This window comes from Electrophorus electricus, chromosome 21 (assembly GCF_013358815.1).
Source record: "Electrophorus electricus isolate fEleEle1 chromosome 21, fEleEle1.pri, whole genome shotgun sequence".
In the NCBI taxonomy this organism is placed as follows: Eukaryota; Metazoa; Chordata; class Actinopteri; order Gymnotiformes; family Gymnotidae; genus Electrophorus; species Electrophorus electricus.
Window position 1 is genome coordinate 7,318,471 of NC_049555.1, and position 24,776 is coordinate 7,343,246.

General features: G+C 48.4%; 1 protein-coding gene across 5 annotated transcripts in view; it reads left to right on the top strand.

Moving 5' to 3' along the window:
- Positions 1-24,225, top strand: part of acsf3 (acyl-CoA synthetase family member 3) — a 30,531-nt gene extending 6,306 nt beyond the window's left edge. The window contains exons 4-10 of one of the 5 annotated variants that reach the window (XM_035520994.1): positions 1,407-1,561; positions 2,619-2,764; positions 5,935-6,032; positions 6,192-6,318; positions 20,385-20,519; positions 20,953-21,064; positions 23,312-24,225. In XM_035520994.1, coding sequence (XP_035376887.1) covers positions 1,407-1,561; positions 2,619-2,764; positions 5,935-6,032; positions 6,192-6,318; positions 20,385-20,519; positions 20,953-21,064; positions 23,312-23,525 — 987 coding nt within the window. In that variant the 3' untranslated portion in view covers positions 23,526-24,225. Of the gene's footprint in view, positions 1-1,406; positions 1,562-2,618; positions 2,765-5,934; positions 6,033-6,191; positions 6,319-10,310; positions 10,393-10,492; positions 10,689-14,929; positions 15,029-20,384; positions 20,520-20,952; positions 21,065-23,208 lie in introns of those variants that run through there. The other 4 variants (XM_027007349.2, XM_027007351.2, XM_027007350.2 and 1 more) reach the window with 4 other exon arrangements.
- The last annotated feature ends 551 nt before the right edge of the window (positions 24,226-24,776 follow it).

The window sequence follows — 24,776 nt, forward strand, 5'->3', positions numbered from 1 at the left end:
GTAAAATTTTGTAGATGTGGCACTATTCTTTTTTTAAAGCTGTCTGAGTGATTATGATGCAATTTTGCTTCTTCTTAAAGCGGAAGATACTTGTGGCAACAGTAAGAAAGTCCAAGTTGGGTCAGGATGAAACAGAGACTACTGTCTGCACTGCACCTGAGCTTACATTGCTGTTATTTGGGTATGGCACACACAAAGTGCACATCCACTCTCGGCTTTGCTATAGACCCATCTAAAGAGCAGTGCGTGAATGGCCTCTCCCTAACAGACAACACAAAGTGAGGACTGCATGCACAGCAGATCTGCTTATGAAGACAGGCACTTGGGTCATGTTGGCATGTGCAAACATGATGGTCAAGTGAATGAAATCAGAGTTAAGGAAGGAGGAATCTGCTGACCAAGGAAAAGGGCTGGAGAGAGTGAGAGAGAGAGCGAGAGAGAGAGCGAGAGTGAGAGAGAGTGTTCTGAAAGTTGGGAACGTGGAAGTTCCAAACCACATCAGAATCCAAGGAGAAAAGAAGAGGGAGAGAATACGAAATGGGTTACATGTAACCTATTGTGTGTGTGTGTGTGTGTGTATGTGTGTGTCCGTGTGTGTGCGTGCACTTGCACACCTGTGTGTAGGTGTGGAGAGTGGGCGAGACAGGGAGACTGATAAGAACAGGGAGCCAGTGAAGCACAAAATAATGAAATGGAGAGATAGAAAGAGAGAGGGAGAGAGCGAATGAGGAGGAGGAGGAGGGCAGGCTGAAAGATGGAAGCGTCCCGCGGGGGGACGGAGCCGAGGAGAATCTGTCGTTCACCTTCAATTAATTCACACTTTTCTCCCACAGTGTTCTGAATGCAGCCAGCCGTGTTGCTGGGCTCTGTGACTGACTGACTGTGTGTGTGTGTGTGTGTGTGTGTGTGTGTGTGTGTGTGTGTGTGTGTGTGTGTGTGTGTGAGACTGAGACAGAGTGAGTGAGCAATTACCACTACACGCCTCCTAATGATAATTGATGTGTGCATGTTATTGTTATAGACCAGTATTATGTGTTTTGTTTACATTTAATGACATTATCTATTAAGGACTTTTGTCATGCTAGATCAGATATAGTTATAGGGTGATAACATACATATGTTTCAGAATCTGAAGGTCATTTTTCAGTAAGACAGCACATAAGGACACAGTCATTTTGCAATAGTATTGCTCTAAAAGAGTTGTGTAGACTTGTATGTGCATGAAGTCATTTTAATGCAGCTTTTATTCTGTGTATGTATCCTCTATTTTGACAAGAATATCAGCTCTGCATTTGACATGGAATGCAAGTGTAAAAACCACACAGAATTGCTTCTGAATCCGGTCCTCAGTTATCCACTGTCAGTCCAGTGGTCTGATGTTTTAAGCTTCCTCCCCCTCTCCTCAGGTGTGGGAGCACCTGCTGAGCTCCAAAGCTCCGGCGGTCACTGTGTTCATGGCTGTGCCCACCATCTACTCCAAACTGATCCAGTATTACGACCAACACTTCCCACAGCCCAGTGTGCAGGACTTCATCAGGGCCGTGTGTAAGGAGAGAATCCGGTACCTGCCAGTCTAAAATCTCTCTCACTCACACACACACACACGCACACACACGCTGCCATGCCATAACACTGAGGGCTTTCGCTGACTCCAGTGATAGAATAACAACATAATCATAACTATGTAACAACTCAGGGCAAAGATACACGAACAAGCACTCATTAAAAAAAACAAAGGAAAAAATAGTCGGGACCAGAAGAAAAGTACAAAGGCCCAAGTATAGCAGAGCATGTAGCATGTCCCGCAGGGATTGCAGCCATCACACTGTTAAACTCACATGCTTTCTGCCTCTCTCTCTCTCTCTCTCTCTCTCTCTCTGTCTCTCCGTGTTTAATCTCTTCAGTTCAGCTACGAATATCCTAGGATATTCTCTCTTCCAGTTCAGTTAAAAATATTTACTGGCATGGCCATGTTCAGAATGGTAGAGCATCTACAGCCATACAGAGATTACAGCACTACAGTTCTAAGCGGTTTACTGCACACCAGTGTGATTTGAGAACAGCATGTAGCAAAGTATCCTGTCTGTCTCAGACCTCTGTGGTGAACTGTAACCTGTAAATGTATAGGTCTCCTTAATGTTTTCAGTTCTTTGAACTTAAAATAGTAAGTTAACAAAATAATATTTTAATATTTGAAATTAACTCAATCTTAAGGCAACCCAGAAGTGTTGCTTTATTTTGTTTTTTAAGGTTAAAAGCGCAATAAGTAATTTTTCCAATGATTCACATTCACATTATAAAACTGCATAAAAACCATTATATCGACAAGTAGTGGCCTGGATATTTCAGAGAGTGTGTACTAAATCTGTTTTAAACATGGCCATCTCTGTGTTGGAGACCTGCTGTATGAAGCCTAAACTGGTTCATTTTAGGACTACAAAGCATTTACTTTTAGCTTATATGAGCTGTACTTTACAGAAAAATGTAAAAATAATAATCACTTTCATAAATGATGTTTGCTACTTTTTGGTGGTAAAAACATTATTTGTTGCTCTTTTAAAATACTTTATTAGTGTATAGTTGTGTTTGAAGCTGAGGTATGTTGGTTCTGCCTCTAGACTGATGGTGTCCGGGTCAGCTTCCCTTCCCCTGCCTGTTCTGCAGCGCTGGAGTGTCATCACGGGTCATGTGCTGCTCGAGCGTTACGGCATGACTGAGATCGGCATGGCCCTCTCCAACCCGCTCAACGGACCGCGAATCCCTGGTACCTCCCGGACCCCACTGTTTGCCCTTAATGCCTGCTGCTGAAGTCATGTTGTTGTCAGCTCATCATTAATTATGTATTATGCACCAATATTCCATATATGACTTCTAATGGGGCAGTCGGCTTTGCAGGAATTTGGTCAGCATTCTTACTCTTTGTGGAGGAAATGAGTGATCATGTGACTTGGTGACCTTGAAAGCAAATGCTGACCTTGGATGTTAGAATGAAAGATTGTTCTGGCTTCTTGAACAGTGTATTTGTTTATTTTGAGGTATGTGATGGTATATCATGTTGCTTTTCCAAAACTCCAAGTTAAACTAGTGGCTGGATTAATGACCTTATCACTCATCCCAGCTAGTCCATATGCAGATTTGACTGGTATCTAATTCCTTCCAAACTACTACTTCAGGTAAGAAATACGGGATATCAAATTAGGGGTTCTGAGTAAAAGTGCTTTTTAAATATTGTTTAAATAATAATTATTTTATCTCTCGTAATTATGATTTTCACAGTCATAGTTTGTGGCTGAGGTAGGCTTTCTTTTTTTAAGCTTATTTCCCTTAAATGCCACAGCAAGAATTGTTTGGTTGACAACCACATACACTCTACAAAACTTCCTTGAGGATTAATTGTATATGAAGTGCTGTCGTGCTTCAAGCTCCCATTTTGAAGTTCTTTGTCTGACGTTGTTGTTTTCTGGTACCGTACAAACGAGGTGTGCTGTGATCTTCTAAGAATTCTCCACTTTTGCGAAAACAAGACACCGACTGAACATAAACAGGATGCATCCCAAAGGCTTATGTCGTTCATACAGCAGCGGACATAGCTCTTACTCCGTACTTCAACCCAGACCCGTCACTTTCCGCTTGTTCTGCGTTCGCCACTATCAAAGCTGTTAATGCCCCCGTCGTCGCGTGCGCTTCTCGCGGATCAGCTTCAGAACAGCGATGTGACGCGCGCGCTAATGCCTCTGTCAGCGGCGACGCTCATGCAGGAGCACGAGCTGAAGCAAATCCTCGACGGTGGCGATTATGAACAATTCAGTCAACGGCGCCGGCAGGCGCTCGGTTGAAGCGTATTGGTTGTAAACAATTTAAAAAGAGTTCAAAAGAAAGTTTCTTCTCGTTTGCTAATAGAAAATCGCGCGACGAAAACCTATGTCGTTAAGAAAATTTGGAGTTTATAACAACAAATTAAACTGTGACTCATAAAAGGTTGATTTAGACGGATTGATTTCCCCTCTTTCTGGTCCCTGTCCTTAAGCTCTTTTGTCTTCTCCATATGTGCCTCCAACATAAAATCATAAAAGAGTGCTGGCATCTGGACCTGTAGAACAGATCTGTGTTTATACTTCCTTTGAGTTGCTACCATACCCTGTCTTTCTCACTTTTTTAATGCTTGTTTGTTGCTGTATGACATACGTTCGTTACTATATCTGATTTTGCTGTAGTCTTCCCCCACCCTCGACTAATTTCTGCTTCTCACCTTGCCTGTTCTGGTGTTCGGCCATCTTCTTCCTCATCTCTCTCTCTCTCTCTCTCTCTCTCTCTCTCTCTCTCTCTCTCTCTCTCTCTCTCTCTCTCTCTCTCTCTCTCTCTCTCTCTCTCTCTGCCCCTGATGCGTTCCCCCTCCCCCTCTCTCGCTTTCCTCCCTCCACTTCTTTATGCTGTGGGGCATCAGGGGGTGCAGCTTTTTGCCCTGTGGGCATCGCCGACTGCAGTAGTGTGTGAGTCTTTGAATAAAACATGGTGTGGGCTTGCGTGTGTGCGCACATGTCTTACTTGCATCGATGCCCAATTAACCGTCCTCACACTGATTCTGTGCTTCAATCAGTGTATCTAAAGGTCAGAGGAGGAATATCTTCTCAGCCTGTAATGAATTTGTCCCCAGAGTTCGCCACTGTGACGTACCAGCCCCTCACCGTTACTCTGTCGTGACTGCATGCGAACGTGGAGGCAAGACAAGATCTGCATTCCTGTGATGATGCTCGTCACTGAGCAAGCCAAACTCTCCCCAGTGCAGACTTCTGCCTACCCTTAAGGCTTTATCGTGTGTGTGTACTGCAGATTTGATAGCTACCTTATGCCCTACAGACCTGCATGTAGATGTGTTGTATGTAGCTTAACCCCCCCTCCCACACACCCACACCCACACCCCTTATGGGATTTGTGGGTGGGGATGTCTGATTAATAGGACTTAATAATACAGTTAACCTGATGTGGAATAGCTTATTTTCTTCAAACTACAGTTTCCTTTTACAGTTTAGTCTAAAAGACTTTCTCAGTAGTACTCGGACCTGGAGTATGGAACACTTTCTGAAGGGGCTCTACCTTCCCCGCTGCAGCTTTTGTTGGATGCTGCTGCTACCAGCATCACATTTGCATTCACAGGGTTTGACACATTCTTTATCCAGAGCAGCCCACACACATTTCCCAGTATGGCTGTGTATGTGCGCTCCCTGGGGATCAAACCCATGACTTTGATGTAACCAGCACCTTGCTCTGCCAGGTCAGCTACAGAAGCACTGCCATGTGCGCAAATTCTAACCTTCCTCAATAATTTGATATTGTAGTCTTAGTCTTGTATTAATAGGAGTGACATTTTTACCATGGTCGTGTCAGATGGGCATCTTTATCTTTGGTCAATCTCCGTTCCCTCTCAAATACTGTGGTTCAAATATTATGTGCTTAGAAATGCATCACACACAGCAATGAAGGCCAAGACACTGCTCTAGCTGAGCACTAACTGAGCATTAACTCTGCCTCTATAGCTCAGCTAGAGGTTTTTCGAGACTTTGTGGTTAGAGTGAAAGAGATGTCAATTTGTTTGTTTGATTATCTACCAATCTATCAATTTTGCAGCAGAGGACATATACAAACTATATTCCTAAAAACAAAAGATTACCCCCGCAAGAGCAAATCAAGAAAACAAGAGGGAAGAAAGTGTTTCAGAGTCTAAGGAGAGATGACCCTGCAGGGAGTTTGGAGTGGCCGGGTTTGCTGAGCGTGCCTTTAAAAGATCTCTCTTGATGTCATAAAACATCTTGTGGCAAATGCAGGTGCTAGATTAAAAAGGCAAAAAAATGTTTTTTGTGTTAGTTTTGTTTCATAACTTTTCTTGGTATTCCTTATTGTATTAACAGTGTGTTTGTGTGTGTGTGTGTGTTTTAGGTGCGGTTGGCATGCCACTCCCTGAAATGGAAGTACGTATCGTCATGACAAACACAACCAACACTACCATCGCGGAGAGCAACAGCAAGGAGACACGGGTACTTCATTAAGTCCAGCTGTCCATAATGCTTCTTACCACCACGTCATTCTGCACATACTTACTGCGTGTGTGTGCATGCGTGCCTGCACACGCTTAGCCATGCACCCTTATGGACATGCGTGTGAGTCTGTGTGTGTGTGTCTGTGTTCTCCTCCAGGTAAAGCCTGGTTTGGAGGGCAGGGAGGGGGAGCTGATGGCTCGTGGGCCGTCTGTCTTTCAGAAGTACTGGAACAGACCTCAGGAGACAGCAGACAGCTTCACTGGGGATGGCTGGTTCAAAACCGGTACCTTCTCTTTCATCCTTACCCAACAAAGTCAAACAAACACTCCTCTGTTGACTGGTTCATGTTCACACGTGTGTGTGTGTGTGTGTGTGTGTGTGTGTGTGTGTTGGGGGTGGGGGGGTGAGCAGGGCGTGTTTCCTGCATGCTGTTAAAGCTTGTTGGATTCATCTTTAAGTATGTTCACAGGAGGACAGCCCACCTTGCCCTCTGACAGAGGAGCTGTGCTTGAGACCAGAAACGGGGCTGGACTGTAGAGGGGAAAGCAGAGCTGGTGCAGGAGTGTGGAGGGGGTAACAGAGCTGGGGTAGGAGTGTGGAGGGGGTAAGAGAGCTGGGGTAGGAGTGTGGAGGGGGTAAGAGAGCTGGGGTAGGAGTGTGGAGGGGGTAACAGAGCTGGGGTAGGAGTGTGGAGGGGGTAAGAGAGCTGGGGTAGGAGTGTGGAGGGGGTAAGAGAGCTGGGGTAGGAGTGTGGAGGGGGTAAGAGAGCTGGGGTAGGAGTGAGGAGGGGGTAAGAGAGCTGGGGTAGGAGTGTGGAGGGGGTAAGAGAGCTGGGGTAGGAGTGAGGAGGGGGTAAGAGAGCTGGGGTAGGAGTGTGGAGGGGTAAGAGAGCTGGGGTAGGAGTGTGGAGGTGGTAAGAGAGCTGGGGTAGGAGTGTGGAGGGGGTAAGAGAGCTGGGGTAGGAGTGTGGAGGGGTAAGAGAGCTGGGGTAGGAGTGTGGAGGGGGTAAGAGAGCTGGGGTAGGAGTGTGGAGGGGGTAAGAGAGCTGGGGTAGGAGTGTGGAGGGGGTAAGAGAGCTGGGGTAGGAGTGTGGAGGGGGTAAGAGAGCTGGGGTAGGAGTGTGGAGGGGGTAAGAGAGCTGGGGTAGGAGTGTGGAGGGGGTAAGAGAGCTGGGGTAGGAGTGTGGAGGGGGTAAGAGAGCTGGGGTAGGAGTGTGGAGGGGGTAAGAGAGCTGGGGTAGGAGTGTGGAGGGGGTAAGAGAGCTGGGGTAGGAGTGAGGAGGGGGTAAGAGAGCTGGGGTAGGAGTGAGGAGGGGGTAAGAGAGCTGGGGTAGGAGTGTGGAGGGGGTAAGAGCTGGGGTAGGAGTGTGGAGGGGGTAAGAGAGCTGGGGTAGGAGTGTGGAGGGGGTAAGAGAGCTGGAGTGTGGAGGGGGTAAGAGAGCTGGGGTAGGAGTGTGGAGGGGGTAAGAGAGCTGGGGTAGGAGTGAGGAGGGGGTAAGAGAGCTGGGGTAGGAGTGTGGAGGGGTAAGAGAGCTGGGGTAGGAGTGTGGAGGGGGTAAGAGAGCTGGGGTAGGAGTGTGGAGGGGGTAAGAGAGCTGGGGTAGGAGTGTGGAGGGGGTAAGAGAGCTGGGGTAGGAGTGTGGAGGGGGTAAGAGAGCTGGGGTAGGAGTGTGGAGGGGGTAAGAGAGCTGGGGTAGGAGTGTGGAGGGGGTAAGAGAGCTGGGGTAGGGGAGCTGAGATCACACCCAGGCAGAACAAGACACTACAAAGGTTGTGTCTATAAAGTCAGAAAGTGATGAGGGGTAAAAAAAAACAAAAAAAAAAAAACAAGGAAAAAGAGGAGAGAGGAGTAGCGAGAAAAATAAGGCAAGTGGGCAGAGTGGGGGTGATGGAGACAAGAGGGTGTGTGTGTGTGGGGGGGGGTGTGCGGAGTGGCTGCTTGTAATTGGCTGAGAGGCTGGAAGGACAGAGTTGCAGTGTGCTATTCGCTGCTGTCACACTCCATTACACACAGCCACACTGTAATGAGTCACAGTGCAATCAGCTCCCGGCAGACCCAGCCTCTAGCTGCCACCACTGTGTGTGCGTGCGCGCATACATGCATATTTCTGCCCTCTTTATTTCATGCTTTCCCTATTCCCCAGTCACAAGTTAGGTGTGTGTGTGTGTGTGTGTTACTCTTATTAACATTGTAAAAATGAGGTTTAAAAGAGGCTCTTAACACCATCTAAAGTCGTCTATTTGCTTCGACTCTTTTATAGCCTTGGGCTGATAAACAATATTATCAACTGTTGCGATAATTTAAATTAGTGACGATATTAGCCAAATTCTGTCCTGCTTCCTGTCACGTACTGTGACCACGTGTTTTTTTTTTTTTTTTAATGCCTTCACCTTTTGTTTAACTATTCCTTTTGTACAAGCATTCTGATCTATGGTGATTATTAAAGTCTGCATTTAATACAGGGGACACCAAATCACCAAATAATCTGTAACATTTTTCAAAACACCACTCAAAAAGATTAGAACATTTTCTGTCTGACAAAGAAGGGTTACGTACCAGTGGAGCAAAGAACCTCCAGTACTCGCCCTACTCTCTGGTGGAGTGAGAGCTGGCTTCTCCAGACGGAGATGTCGGTGCATCAGTCAGGCAATGGTTGGTTGGTTTGTGCTCCCGTCAATGATTGATTTTTTTTTTTTTTTTTTTTTTCTTCTCCAGATCTAAGATACACTGCCTTTTAATTCTCTTCATAGATGCAGCTGTTATTATTTAGGCCACCTTTCAGCTAAAAGGATGATGGGTCATGCTTGCAAAGGATCATGGGTTATGCTTGAAAAGCTATGATGTGTCGTGAACAGATGTGTATCATATATAGATATCGCATATTATCGCGTATAGATATTGTGTGTTAATATTGTGCATTTGATTGTCTATAGATGTCATGTATAGATATTATTTACATTATCGTGTATAGATATTGTGTGTAATCGTGTATATATGTTATGTATATTATCGTGTATAGATGTCGCCGTATATATCATCGTGGTATTGTGTGGAAATTGTGCATAGATATCTTGTGTATTATCGTGTAGAAATATATCTGGATAATATCACAAATCTGGAGATGATAATCCTTTGTCTAAATTTACATCATCACCCAAGCCAACTGCTCAGCCTGGTAATAGCCGCTAGTTACCAGCGACTGAGTACGAACATTGAATTAAGGTGTGGTGTACAGCAGCTGTCTTCCAATCCGCGACCACAACTCGCGACTCATTAATTAGGATTTCTAGATTAAGGAGCAGTAATACCCCACCCTCTTTTTTTGCCCTCTCTCTGTGTCTCCTCCCCCTCTCTGATTGGTGCATCTACTCACCTCCTTACTCCTTCCAGTTTCTTTCTTCATATGTCTTTCCTCACAGTTTTTCAGAGTGTCTCATTCTCTCCCTCTCACCTGCTCACATTATCACCCTTTCTGCCTCACACCCCTTCCTCTATGCTCTGTTTTGACTGAGAGAAAGGGAAGAGGCGTGCGCGTGTGTGTGTGCGCGTGTGTGTGCGCGTGTGTGTGTGCGTGTGTGTGTGCGCGTGTGTGCGTGTGCGTGTGCGTGCGCGCGTGTGTGTGCGCGCGCGCGTGTGTGTGGTGTGCGTGCGTGCACATGCATGTAAAGTACATTATGGCCCTTTCGTCCCAACAAGAATGGGCAAAGCAGTAAAGATTATGTGCAGGTGTGCAAGTACAGTCAGAGACTACAGCCCATCTGTGGTCATTAGTGTTAGCCATCCACTAGCTATACGCAATTTGTTTACTGCATTTTACTGCCTGTCTGTACCCACGCAGAGAGAGAGAGAGAGAGAGAGAGAGAGAGAGAGAGAGAGAGAGAGAGAGAGAGAGAGAGAGAGAGAGAGAGACAGAGACAGAGAGACAGACAGACAGACAGAGACAGACAGACACCCATCTAGTAAACATCTACCGTGAAGCGATGAACTTGGTCAGCCACAGTAAGCCCTACTGTCCAATCATCCATCCACAGGTATCAGAGGACCCAGGTGTGTCAAGAAAACACTCCCCACACCATTACTTCATCTCCACCTGAACTGTTGACCTCTGACAGGAAGGGCTCTTAGAGTCATGTTTCTTGCTCCAAATTCTGACCCTCCCATCAGCATAGTGCAGCAGAAATGTGGAATCATCTGACCAGATGTTCCTCCACTTCTCAGTGATCCAGGTTTTGTTCTCTTTAGCCCACTGTAGTCTTGCCTTTCTGCTTCCCTTAGACATCAGTGGCACTCCATCTGGTCCTCTGCTCTTATAGCCCATCTGTACTAAGCAACGACAGGCTGTGTTGAGGCGCGTTAGCTGGAGCACCGGCGCTGTGTTCGGCTGCAGTTAGCCCAGCTCTGCACTGCCTGTTCATCAGAGCGAATCCTGACTGCCTTCTCCGACTCCTTTCGTCCAGGGTTGCTCATGTCCGCAGGATCCCCTTCCGCTGGATGCTTTGATCACATCGTTCTTGGTCTACACTGGACGCTATTGCACAATAAAACCCCACTGGCTGTTTTTGAAGTACTGCTCCCGGCTAGTATAGCACTGATGACCTTGCCTCATTCAGAGTCCCTCACCATGCTCAATCCTAATGTGGAGACACCATAATATATTAGAGTATTGTAAAAAAAAAATAATAATAATAAATAAATAAACTTTTTACTACATTTTATTAACTGTGCACACATGTTTGTGTATGTGTGTGTTATGCACCTGTGTCAAGGTGTTCCAGATGGTCTAATGGTCTGAGAGACGCAGCGCAACGTGGGGGAGGGGAGGAGAGAAAGCGGATCAATAAGGTTCCTGCGTGCCTGCCTGTGTCTTTAATTGTGTAAGTGAGGCTGCTGGCTATGGCTGGCACCTCTATGGATAATCTGTCACCCTTTCCCGAGTGCTCTGCTTTTGCCAATCTCCACACTCGTTTGTTATTATTGATTTTTTGTGTATTCCTTAGTGTCATCCTTTCTTTTTCTCTCTCTCTCTCTCTGTCTATCTGTTTGTTTGTTTTTTTTTTACCTCTTTCTCTGTCTTTCTCTCTCTCTCTATCCTTTGGTGCTGATACTCAGATATTCTGAGAAATAGACATCTGAGTTCTGGATTCTACATCATGTTCTTTCTGGGCCTCAAGTGGCCATTAGATTTATTCTCAGGACAACCATTGTCTGTCTGTCTGTCTGTCTGTCTGTCTTTCTCTCTCTCTCTCTCTCTCTCTCTCTCTCTCTCTCTGTCCAACCCCTTAACGATCACCTCTTCCGACCCTTAACGATCACAGTTCCCCACAGCCAGAACGTTATTATGAATTCATAACAAGTATCTGAAATCGTTATCTTGAGTTCATCATACTTTCCTGAGCTATTGCGGCGTATTTTGGCTCGGTGCTGTTCCCCGTCCTCTCGCGTGCGGAGGGATTATTCCAGATGCAGTGTGGTTATTAGCACGTGCGCCCCGCAGCCCTGGCACAGGGGAGGAGAGTGTGTGCAAGAAGAGCGGAGGGAGCCATAGCCAGGAAGAAGAGGATTGTGGGAGAGGGCTGGCATGGGTGGAGAACAGAGGGAGAGGAGGGAGAACAAGGCAGAAAGGAAGGATGGGGAGAGAGAGAGAGGTGGAGGAGAGGAGTGGGGTTCAGCTGGTCTCTCTGCAGGTCTCTCGGGCAGGTCTTCCTTTTCTCGGAACTGATTACACGCCAGGAACTGGTAAATAAATAAATAAAATAAAATAAAATAAGTGAAAGGAGGTGGCACACGGAGGAAAAGCATTAGCAATTTTCCAAATGCTGCCACTTGTGTCCGTGTGCTTATGAATAATGGAGGCAGGCTGAACGCTGGGCGCTGGGCACGCACATGCAGCCTGTCGGGGGGAGCGCATTAGAGCAAGCACTCGTAAATAACCCGGCTGGGCCGGGCCAGTGTGGGACGGGACAGGGTGGGAGAATGTTAACTAGCTCCCCTCTTTCTCTCTCTCTCTCTGTATTCATAACAGCTATCTTCTCTCCCCTCTCAGCGGAGGTCAGGCTGCAAGCACGTGCCGCCGGTGAGATTGACACTGGTAGGAAGGGTGGAAACGTGTGTGTGGGTGTGTGTGTGGGTGTGTGTGTGTGTGTGTGTGTGGGTGTGTGTGTGGGTACAGGTGTTCTTATAATTCCAGCAATGCTGCTGACTTCCTTCTTCACCCTTCTAGCTTCTTCTTCTCAATCCCATATTCTCTCTCTCTCTCTCTCTCTGTCTTGTTTTCATCCTTTCTCTCACTAACTTGCTCCTTTCTTATACTTCTCCTCTTTGTCTCTCATTCTTTCTCCCCCTGACTCTTCCCAGTCTCACACTCTCCCTCCTTTTTTTTTCCTCCATCTTTCTGACTTTCCCCGATGCTCTGCCTCCCTCCCCTCAACACCCCCCCCCCCCCCCCCCCCTGCCACCCCCCTGCCCGTGCTGCAGCTCAGAACTTTGATTTAAAGTTCTCCTCTCCTGGTCACCCACTTTACACTGTTCCCCACCAACAGAAAGCAGACACAAAACCACAGCTGGCCGTGCTGCATGTACGTTAACAGTGGAAGAGCTTCAGACAGGGTGAGGAGCCAGTCCTTCCCGCCCCTCCTGCTCGGCCGTGCGTGGAGCTGGACGCTAGAGGGGATGAGCTCTCTTCATGCCCTTGTCTCCTGCCCGTTTTGTGGGGAGGACACTTCGCCCTGGCAGGAGTGATGGTATTTTATTTTATTTAGGCGTAGGACAGGGCAGTGAGTCTCCTGCTGCGTTTCTAACACTGAGAACACGGGGGGACGGGAGAGGGTCCTTCTGATTTATTATTTTTTTTATTTTATTTTATTTTTTTTTGGGAAAGCTACTGTATTGGTTGGTGGGGGTGTGTGGGCAGGCATGTGGAAGGAGTGTGTGTGTGTGTGTGTGCGCGCGCCCGCACATGTGCATTATGGTAGAAGCTTGACTTTAGTCACCTTTGTGCAGTGAAAATTTTTTTCCTCATCCTTCCGATTTCTAAGACAGTTCTGTCTCAGACAGTTTCACCGTTGTTTAAAAGTTTTCAAAACGGGTCAGATAGGCCTCTGTTATTTCTCAGCTATACGTTTTTCATCCATGAGTTTGAAAACCTGACAAAAGCTAAAAGTAGTTTGACTTGACTGTATTCTGAGCACAGGAAAAAAGGATGAGCAGTAACAATTAAAAAATACTCCCACAGTGAAGATGGGAATGGGGACAAACTTTACAGCGTTGCCATGGGTACAGTAATAACATGTACGTAACACCACAGTAACAGTCTGAGCGTGGCCCTCCAGGCCATTTAATCCAATACATTCTCTGCTTCTGTTCTGAGATGTTTGATCAAAGTGGATGGACACACTGATCTTAGTTTTCCAAAGGTGGGGTTGACTGGCGGTCGAGAAGGTTGTATTGCATCATCAGTTGAATGTGTTTGGGTGTGTGAGTGTTGAGTGTGTGAGTGTTGAGCTACACACACATTGGAACCTCGGTATGTTCTTGCTTTTGATGCATGGCTGCAACTAGGGGTGATGTTAAACTACATTTTACTCTATTTTGCTGAGATGGTGAGAAAATTCTAATGTGGCTTTTACTCAAGATCAAGTCTAGCAAAGTGGGAAATAATGTGTAAGGATTAAATGTTTACGTTTTTGCGACGCTGTTCGTTATATTTGTATCCTACCATGTCATGAGTGAACATACTATTCTACTTCTAATGGATATAAAAAAACCAACCCATTTTTCTATGATTTAGACATTGTACAATGACACATAATTGGTCAACAGTGAACACTGTTGAGGTGCAAGGGGATGCGGTGGGGATTAAGTACATGGGGTCTACATGGGGTGGGGATTAAGTACATGGGGTCTACATGGGGTGGGGATTGAATACACGGGGTCTACATGCGGTGGGGATTAAATACACGGGGTCTACATGCGGTGGGGATTAAATACATGGGGTCTACATGCGGTGGGGATTGAATACACTGGGTCTACATGCGGTGGGGATTAAGTACACGGGGTCTACATGCGGTGGGGATTAAGTGCACGGGGTCTACATGGGGTGGGGATTGAATACACGGGGTCTACATGCGGTGGGGATTAAATACACTGGGTCTACATGCGGTGGGGATTAAATACATGGGGTCTACATGCGGTGGGGATTGAATACACTGGGTCTACATGCGGTGGGGATTAAGTACACGGGGTCTACATGCGGTGGGGATTAAGTGCACGGGGTCTACATGGGGTGGGGATTGAATACACGGGGTCTACATGCGGTGGGGATTAAATACACTGGGTCTACATGCGGTGGGGATTAAATACATGGGGTCTACATGCGGTGGGGATTGAATACACTGGGTCTACATGCGGTGGGGATTAAGTACACGGGGTCTACATGCGGTGGGGATTAAGTGCACGGGGTCTACATGGGGTGGGGATTGAATACACGGGGTCTACATGCGGTGGGGATTAAATACACTGGGTCTACATGCGGTGGGGATTAAATACATGGGGTCTACATGCGGTGGGGATTGAGTGCACGGGGTCTACATGGGGTGGGGATTAAATATATGGGGTCTATGTGGGGTGGGGATTAAATACACTGGGTCTGCATGCGGTGGGGATTAAGTACATGGGGTCTACATGCGGTGGGGATTAAGTGCACAGGGTCTACATGCGGTGGGGATTAAATACACGGGGTCTACGTGCGGTGGGGATTAAGTACACGGGTTCTACGTGGGGTGGGGATTAAGTACACGGGTTCTACGTGCGGTGGGGATTAAATACACGGGGTGCAGACAATTCCTTCCTCATGCAGCTCTCTATTCTGACCGCAGTCTTTATTTCATCTGATCCAGTTCTAGACTTGAACGTTGTGTGTGAGCCCAGGGCTAGAGTGGGGTGCACTGGTGCCATGCCTTGCGTACAACACACCCACACCAACCGCTGACAGCCCTCCCACTCCAACTGCTTGGCCTAGTCTCCTTTCAAAGAGGTGCAATTCTATTCACTAACTTTTAAAAAATGCAAAGTATTTATTCTTTTTGTGTGTGTGCGTGTGCGTGTGCGTGTGCGTGTGTGTGTGTGTGTGTGTGTGTCAGGTCCCATTGCTTTGGGTTTCTTGTGTACATCTGATTGAATGTGTATCAAGCTTCACACCACAACTCCCCCTAAGCATGTGAATCTTGCTTTTGCATATTTTTCTAGCCACTGCTTGGTGTACGTGAGTTTCCCAGAAGACTCAACATTCCCAGAAGAAGCATAACATTGCAGTGTTAAACTGTAGCTTCCTTATCTCTGTCTACTGTCTACTCTTTAACAGTGATTGCAACACACAACTTTTGGAAGTCAAATTCCAGAACTCTCCATGGCCTAACATATGCTCCTTTTGGCTAGTGGTAGATCAGTCTTACCATTGCCAATGAAGCGAGCAAAACATCCATGTTCCACATCCAATGAGAGTGCACCTAGCAGTGCTGAAGCCCCTCCCACAGACACCACACTGGTACCATGCCACCCTGTTTTTCAGTCACAGGCTCCATGCACAGGTCCTGAAGGCCACAGGCATCAATCCAGTACTGAAGGGCTACTGATTGGTAGACCCACCTCCCGCCACGCCCAAGAGTCGGGCATCTTAGTGAGAACCGCCAACCCACTGCTTCCTGTTGGATATCTACTGTGGCAAACCTCAGAACACACTCAGCCTGCAGGGCACCGCCGAACACGCGCGCCACACTCAACCAGCAGGGCACCGCCGAACACGCGCGCCACACTCAACCAGCAGGGCACCGCCGAACACGCACGCCACACTCAAGCAGCAGGGCACCGCCGAACACGCACGCCACACTCAAGCAGCAGGGCACCGCCGAACACGCACGCCACACTCAAGCAGCAGGGCACCGCCGAACACGCACGCCACACTCAAGCAGCAGGGCACCGCCGAACACGCACGCCACACTCAAGCAGCAGGGCACCGCCGAACACGCACGCCACACTCAAGCAGCAGGGCACCGCCGAACACGCACGCCACACTCAACCAGCAGGGCACTGCCAAACACACTCAGCCTGCAGGGCACCGCTGAACACGTGCGCCACACTCAACCAGCAGGGCACCGCCGAACACACTCACCCAGCAGGGCACCGCCGAACACACTCACCCAGCAGGGCACCGCCGAACACGCGCGCCACACTCAGCTGCATTACCATAAAGCAATTCCCTCCCTTTAATTGCATTGCATTAAACAAATTAGATCACTCAGCCGAGTGCGAAGTGCTTTCATGTCGCATATTAATTACCAAGGGAAGAAGAAACGGTGACGGGGGTGGGGAACACCGGCGAGAGCAAAAGTTAAGGAAGATAAATCCCCCCCGAGCTGTGGCTTTGGTCAGCTGCGCTCTAGTCCTGCTATTGGTGTTCATGTTCTCTCTGCGTTTGGTGCAGTTTGCTGCTCCCTGGACAGGGACGGTCTCCGGAGTTTACAGTGTGTGCTGTCAGTGCCGGGAGTGCCACATTGCCATGGCGATGCACCGTGCAGTTTGTTGAAATGGTGGATCTTTGCTGCAGCATGGTTAAAGATGGGCCTTCACTTTTAATTAACCAAAATGTTGGTGAACTATGTTTATGGGATCATGCAAAAGCTGTGATTGAACTGCAGAGATTGATCAGAGTGCTCACTGCGCGTGCGCGCACACACACACGCACACACACACACACACACACACACACACACACACACACTATTGGACTACAGTTTTGGTGATGTGTTGTCAGTAGCTCTGGAAGCACACATTCTAAACCCCTGGCCCATCCCACCCCTGGGAAGTGAGGTAGCATGCAAGGTTAGTCCATATGTAGTTCTCACAGAGAATGTAGCAGTGTACACACACACACACACACACACGGTTGGGTTTGTAACACCTTGAAGAACATAGTGGCGGCTTGTCAGACAGGTGTGTGCGCTCGCTGATGTGTAAGGCTGCTGGACATGAAACATGGCCTGTGTCACACTGCCCTTTCTAGTCCTGTCAGCTCACCCTCATCCCCCTCAGGTGGGTGTGGGTGTGTGTGTATGTGTGTGTGTGTGTGTGTGTGTGTTTACCTACTGAACTCCCAATACAATGCCTGTTTTTGTTTTTTTTATTATTATTATTTGTCCATGGCGGTGTTCAGATTTGTGTTTTGAAACATTATATTATTGCCAAGCCTGGTAAAGCTAGCGTTCATAGCTGAGGACAAATCCATATCCACAGAATCAAACCCACAAAGCAAAAGGTGAGGCTGTGAGCCCACACCGGGACGTAGCCTCTCTCCCTGCATGGTTTACCCTTCTTTTTCGGAAAAGTAGCCGTGAGCGTTGCTGCATAAATCATCCGTAATCCTGAAGACGCTCTCCCACTTACGTAACGTCACAAACGCCGACAGCGCCCCGAGCCTCACGTCCTGTTGCATGCGTTCTGGAACTTTCTCCGCGTTGCATCATGACTTCGCTCTGTTTTAGCATCCGTCTTGCCGTCGCTCCCTTCGACGTCTCCGACAGGCAGGAGGGGTGGGGGGAGGGGGGAGAGGTGCAGTAAGACTCCTTATCATTTTAATTAGCAAAGCTGTTGGACCATATCGCCTTCCACCCAGATAACAATAGTCTGACGGAGACCTACAGCTCCTGCCTGCCAGTAACACAACTCCCATCAAACCTTGTCGCCATAATCGGGGGCGGGTCTCTGTTTGGCCCCTCCCTCTGCTCACATCGCCCTGTGCCCTTGTTTTTGACTCCTGAAAGGCACTTAGCTAGAGGGGGCACTGCACGTCCTGTGTCTCACGCATGCAGCCTTGAGGTGTCAAGGAGACGCATATGACCCAAACATTTAACGCTTCTGAAAAAAAAAACCTAAACGCATGGCCGCCCTTCTCCCTTCTGCGCCCCCTTTTCTGCACACACACGTGAAAACACACCTCGGCAGCTTATCTTCGCCCATGTAAAACACGCTCTCATTCCCCTGTTTCATTTCCATGAGAAGGGAGTTATGTGACTGTGACCAAATGATGCCCTGCTTTTGGTTGGTTTATTTTAAAGATGGAATGGAGAGTGTAAATACTCTATTACTGCTGTTAACACCCAGCCACTTTGCCCACTAACCCCCCCCCCCCCAAAACTGTCTTGATCTCCCTTTCTCCCTCTCTCTTCTTCGCACACACACACACACACACACACACACACACACACACACACACACTCATCTCCTTCACCCTCTTCCCCTCACCACCCCCCTCACCCTAGCCTATCAGTGCAGAGCAGTGGTGTGTGAAGAAATTCCCAATATCTAAATTTACACACTGTATCAATCTTGTTTAATAGACTGGAAAGCTTATTGCTACGGCGCGGAGCGGCAAGAGGGGCCAGTGGTGATAAATTGCGTCGGCGCGGCGACAGCCGCCTGTGATGTATAATGAAATATTTATGATTTATCCCGGCTAATAAACCGAAATGAAGAGCATGATGTATGGGAACAGATGGGCCCTCTATTGACGCCGTGCTTCTCGGCGGAGGGGTGGGGGGGTGGGGGGTGGGCAGTGGTGCAGGCTGGGGAAAAAGAAGAGAAGAGGGACAGTTTATTGAGTGTGAGGGAGAGGTAGAAGAAGAAGGGGCACTGAGGAAATGGTTAAAAAAGAGGAGTGGATGCGCTGTAGAAGCCAAGAAGAAAGGATGGAAGACAAAAGGAACTCTCAGGTGGGGTATGAGCGCAGTGGGAGGGGCCGTACGCAGACGCGGAGCACGGCCACCACCCTGACGGTGTTGCCGCGGCACGGGTGCCCACGCCTCCCTCGGCCGTCGCGCCGGCGTACACGGCCACCGAGTTCCTGACTCGGGTGCGCTAGAGGGTGGAGCAGAACAAATAAGGTGGAGCGAACCTCCGGCTTGAGAGCGATGCCCATCTGAAACCCGTCCATGGGGACCAGCCTTGCCCACAGTGCGTTAGAGTGGGTCTGCAGCCCGTCTGTCTGCTGAAGTGCACCACAGCTGATGGCTTCATTGATTTGGAAGAGTTGAGCTTAGCCAAAGCAGGTGACTACTCTGGAGAGGGGGGGGGGGGGGCTAGTGTGTGGATTCTCTTGGGTAGCTGGTGGCCTTCCCCGTGTCCGTATGAGATGAGGACTTATTGCCCCCTTGCCAACTGTAACCAGTCACTGGCTGCCACTCGTAGCCAGGCTCCGCTTAACCCCCCCCCACCCACCCCCCCATCACCACACCCACCACTACCACCCCCCCCCCCCCAAGGCACCTCACTCTGACCCTCTCCATCACAGCTGGGGCCTACAGCAAGTGATGGTCCATGGCGGACATTCTCTCTCTCACTCTTTCTGACCCATCTCCCCTCTTCATCATGTCTCCACCCCACCTGAGCCCTCACTTCACTTCATTCTCTCACCTGCATCCTCACCCACTCGCTGCTTCCTTTCTCTGTCCTCCCCCTCTCCCTCTCTTCTGTCCATCTCTCTCACCCCCTACTCCCTACTCTCTGTTCACTCTCCCCCCCCCCCCCCCCCGGTCCTCTGTCTCCCCCTTTTCTTACTCATACACTGTCGCAAGGTTGTGGGTGCCTTGTAAAAGCAGAGGAAATAGGTGTGACACGGTCTGTTCCAGAAGGTGTTAGCTTGTGATAGGCTTTCTTCTGCCTGACTACCCATAGGCCAGTCTTAGGAGTGTGTGTGTGTGTGTGTGTGTGTGTGTGTGTGTGTGTGTGTGTGAGAGAGTTTGGGGAGGGTATGGGCACTGACAAATACCCATAAGGAATGCATACTACTGATCGTGCGTGCTGCTCACACACACCTGGGTGAGTCTCATGTGGGCGGAGCTGAGCTTAAGGAGACAGCCAGACTTGCATGTACTGCTGTGTGTGCTTGGGGGAGGAGGAGCGATTAAGGAGTTTCCACCCAACCAGCTCTGCATGACTGGGGAACAGGAGCATCTTCAGCCTGCAGTCTGGACAGCTCTGTGAGTGGCTCAGAGTCAGAGCACCCAGCATCATCCTGCCTGCACTGCCCTGTACCCCCAGACCAGCAGAGCACTCCTGATTTAATGGCTGCCCCCCTGCTGTTACGGGTCAGGGGTGGGCGGCTTAGAAAAATTGCCTTCCAGTTTCTTGGAGTACCCAAAAACCCGTGTTCAAACGATGCTGTTTGTTTGTGTAGCGTCAGGCCTCACTCCTCGTTGCCGGTGGGCGCTTTTTTCACCCCCGCCTGATTACAGCAAACATACTTATCTCATATTGAAGAGTCTTTAGTGGCATCGATCTGATGGCTGCTGCTTTCCACAGGAGACACCGCCGTCTACAAGGATGGTGTCTACTGGATCTTGGGCCGTACCTCGGTGGACATCATCAAGAGTGGTGGCTACAAGATCAGTGCGCTCGATGTGGAGCGCCACCTGCTGGCTCACCCCAGCATTGCGGGTGCGTGCCAGCACAGCACGCACATACGCAGCACCAGTGCTTCGTGGGAGACCAGTGACATGCAATTATTTCTGTACTCTGTTTAGAAACAAGGACACAGTGTCATTGATGTGAGGCGCCACTCCTTTGTACCCTTACTCAAATGCCAATTGTACCTCCTAGTGGACAGTCAATAGCCTGCTAAATGTGTGTGAATGAATGACCTAGCAGCCATGTTTGTAAGATGTGAAAACACTAGTGGGATAAAATGCAGAACGCATATAACTGGAATTAAAGTTATGCAAACCTACTGATATAAAGTTGACAGAATCAGTGTGTCTGAGGGGTGGAGAGAGGTCTACAGCAACTACCATGCACACAGGTACCTAATAATAACCTCTGTATGCATATGCAAACGTGGACATAAATAAATGCCGTTGCTTCTCTGTGTCAGACGTGGCAGTAATTGGAGCACGTGACGCCACCTGGGGGCAGAAGGTGATAGCAGTGGTGCAGCTACACAAAGGCAAGACTCTCGCGCTCCCTGAGCTGAAGGCCTGGGCCAGGTACCTCTGCTCCTTTTTGTTAAGAGGTGTTATGACTGTATGAAAGTGCTATGTATTTCCTATAGCCATGCTAATAAGGGTTGTTTATTAAAAACTTTGTTTTGTTTGGGTTTTTTTTTATTTGTTTGGTTGGGGTGTTGTGTTTTTTTGTTTTTTCTTCTTTGCATTACACCAAATGCTTGATCTCAAATTGTCAAGTGATGATAGTTTTGTGGGGCCTCTGTGCAGGGTCAGCATGGAGGGTGGAGTGGTGGATAGGGAGGGGCACGCCTGTGTGCGGGGTCAGCATGGAGGGTGGAATGGTGGATAGGGAGGGGCTCGCCTGTGTGCGGGGTCAGCATGGAGGGTGGAGTGGTGGATAGGGTGGGGCACGCCTGTGTGCGGGGTCAGCATGGAGGGTGGAATGGTGGATAGGGAGGGGCTCGCCTGTGTGCGGGGTCAGCATGGAGGGTGGAGTGGTGGATAGGGTGGGGCACGCCTGTGTGCGGGGTCAGCATGGAGGGTGGAGGGGTGGATAGGGAGGGGCTCGCCTGTGTGCGGGGTCAGCATGGAGGGTGGAGTGGTGGATAGGGAGGGGCTCGCCTGTGTGCGGGGTCAGCATGGAGGGTGGAGTGGTGGATAGGGTGGGGCACGCCTGTGTGCGGGGTCAGCATGGAGGGTGGAGTGGTGGATAGGGTGGGGCACGCCTGTGTGCGGGGTCAGCATGGAGGGTGGAATGATGGATAGGGAGGGGCTCGTCTGTGTGCGGGGTCAGCATAGAGGGTGGAGTGGTGGATAGGGTGGGGCACGCCTGTGTGCGGGGTCAGCATGGAGGGTGGAGGGGTGGATAGGGAGGGGCTCGCCTGTGTGCGGGGTCAGCATGGAGGGTGGAGTGGTGGATAGGGTGGGGCACGCCTGTGTGCGGGGTCAGCATGGAGGGTGGAGGGGTGGATAGGGAGGGGCTCATGTCAGAGTGAGGTGCATGCTGAGTGAGTCATCCAAACCACCACCACACCGAAGCGCATGTTTAGAAATTTGTTTCATCTCTGTTATTCTTCCAGTGTAGTGAACAGTAAGATTAAGAGTCTGGACATATGAGCTGTGGCTCTGAACTTTCCTTCTTTCTATTGTTTTTGTCTTTTTTGTCACATACATTTGTTTTGCCCCCCATCTCTGTCTCTCTTCTTTGAGCTTTCTGTCTCTTACCCCTCATCATTCCTTGAAAGCATGTGTTTTTGTGTGCTTGTGTCATTTTGCACGTTTGCGTGCATCTGAATGTTAACTCGGATACATATGGTGTTAGGGGTATTGGCATCGTAGCTGTGGTGTGTGTGTGCGTGCGTGCGCGTGTGTGCATGCGTGAAAAGCTGTAGTGCTGACCTATCCTTCCCCCTGCCAACACAGCCTGAGGTAGACAGACAGACAGATACACACACACACACACACACACACACACACACACACACACACACACACACACACACGCGCGCGCGCGCGTGCAGAGAGAGAATGTTCACTCCTCAGTGCCATAGCTCCAGCTGTCATTCTCCATATTTGTCACTCTTAATATGGCATATGTGGCATAGAGATGAGATACAATGGGCCCCCGTACACTCACAGACTCACTCACACATACTCTCACACACACACACACACACACACAGAAATAACCAACAAATTCAGGCAGTCTTTCTAAAAGGAGCCAGAATTAGATTAATGGGTGCGGTAGATTGAATGGGAATGCACGGTGATGAGGGGTGGGGTTAAGACAGAGACAGCCCACTCCTCTGAACTCATATAGGCATGCACTCTGCCAAATCTCTGCAAAAGGCACAAGATAATCTTTAAAAAAAACAAAACCTCCAGGCCACAACAGTCATGCCTTCAAAAACACTAAACATTTAATTAACTCGGCGCCCTGTTCTGGCTTTTATTACTTTATTTTTTTTATGTCTTGCTGATTTCATTGTTTATTAAATTAATGGAATTGTACGTATCTTGAAGCATTCTGTAGAATGCCACAGACAAAGGAAGAAAGCCGAGGGCAAGATCTAGTTGGCGGAGGGGAGCGGAGATTAATCGCCTAGCTGTGTTGGGTATGTCTGTGTCTGGATGTCTGGATCTGTGCATGTACATGCGTGTGTGTCTGCGTCTCCTCCTCTCAGAGAGCACATGGCCCCGTACACCATCCCTGCCGGTCTGATAACGGTGGAAGAGATGCCCAGGAACCAGATGGGTAAAGTTAATAAGGAAGGCCTGCTTGGCCAGTTCTTCCCCAGGTACACGTCTCTGCGAGTCTGAGCTGCCGCTACAGGCGCAGGGCAGAGACCAAGGTGGCAAACCTAGTACTGGATCAGCCCTTAAAGACCAACGCTGGCAGACTCGCCTTGAGCTCCACGGCGGACGTCAGCCTGGACGCTCGACCGAAGACCTGCGGGAAGACACGTTTGTCACATGGTTTCAGTGTGATTTCTTACCCTGAGGTTAGCTTGGAAGAATGGTTATGTGATCTAAGGTAAATCTAGCCTTTAGTGCACAAGTCCACAGTGGCTGTCCTGAAGGAACTCTACCTCACGCAGGGCAAGGCTTTGTTGCTATTGATTCAAATCTTTAAGATCTTTTATCTTTAAGGAGAATTTTGTCTGATTATTACAGTACCTTCCTACAAAGAAAACTATTCTAATTTTTTTTTATTAAAAAATTTCCAGTGGTGCTTCTGGAAATGTGTACACAAGTGTGAGATTTGAGAGGTACTGGCCGACATGCGTCATACCCGTTGCTGGGCTGACAAGGTTGTCAGGTGGATTATAAAGGTGTGCGACACAGGTGGTGTGTGACCTGTAGTGTGAAAAGATATCACATCACACTTTACACTCAGAGAAGACATCCACTTTCCCATAATGCTTGCCAGCAAGGAAAAACTCTACAAAACTAAGAAGCAAATATATATCATTGAATGAAGTATCATAAAGGGAAAGAAAATATGTATTTCTTATAAAATGTAAATTTATATGTATATTTAAATGTATATTTCATGAGACTAAAATGTAAATGTTTGTTTGCGTTGACAAATGTACAGAAATTTACTGCTAATTAACTTTTTATCCACTCCTGGGTTTGATCAGTATTGCAGACAATGCAGTGTGGAATTTCTGTTAAGAAATAAAATAAAAATAAACATTTTTGTTCGTTTTCTTGTGCTAAGAAATCCATGCAGGTGTATATGTGCATAATATACGTGAAGTGTGAGAGGAAGCAAAGAAATCTCCATTTCTCTCTTCTAATGGTCTTTGCTTCTCTTGTCTTTCTGGTGCTCGTTGTTCTGCGGAGAGAGAGAGAGAGAGAGAGAGAGAGAGAGAGAGAGAGAACAGCAGGAAGGAGGGAGAGGACATCTCTAGGGCCCTTTCAGAGCTGAACTCAGAGTTCAGAGTTAAGTCCCCCCACCCGGGACTTCACACTGCCTCTCACTTGTGGGTGGGTGGTCCATTTTCCTTTGTGAAGACCAATGTTCCTAGAGTGACACAAAAATTTGCATTCTGAAACTGGACATTTTGTTTGTCCCCATGAGGATTTTTTTTTTTTTTTTTTTTTCTTTCAAAATGAAGCTTGAGAAGCTAAAAAGGCCAAAATATTTTTAGGTATCCTTTGATCATTGAGGTCAGAGGAATTCAGCAGAGAATTTCCATTAAAAATAAAAGTAATACAGGTAGGTGTGAGTGTATCATCAGCACTT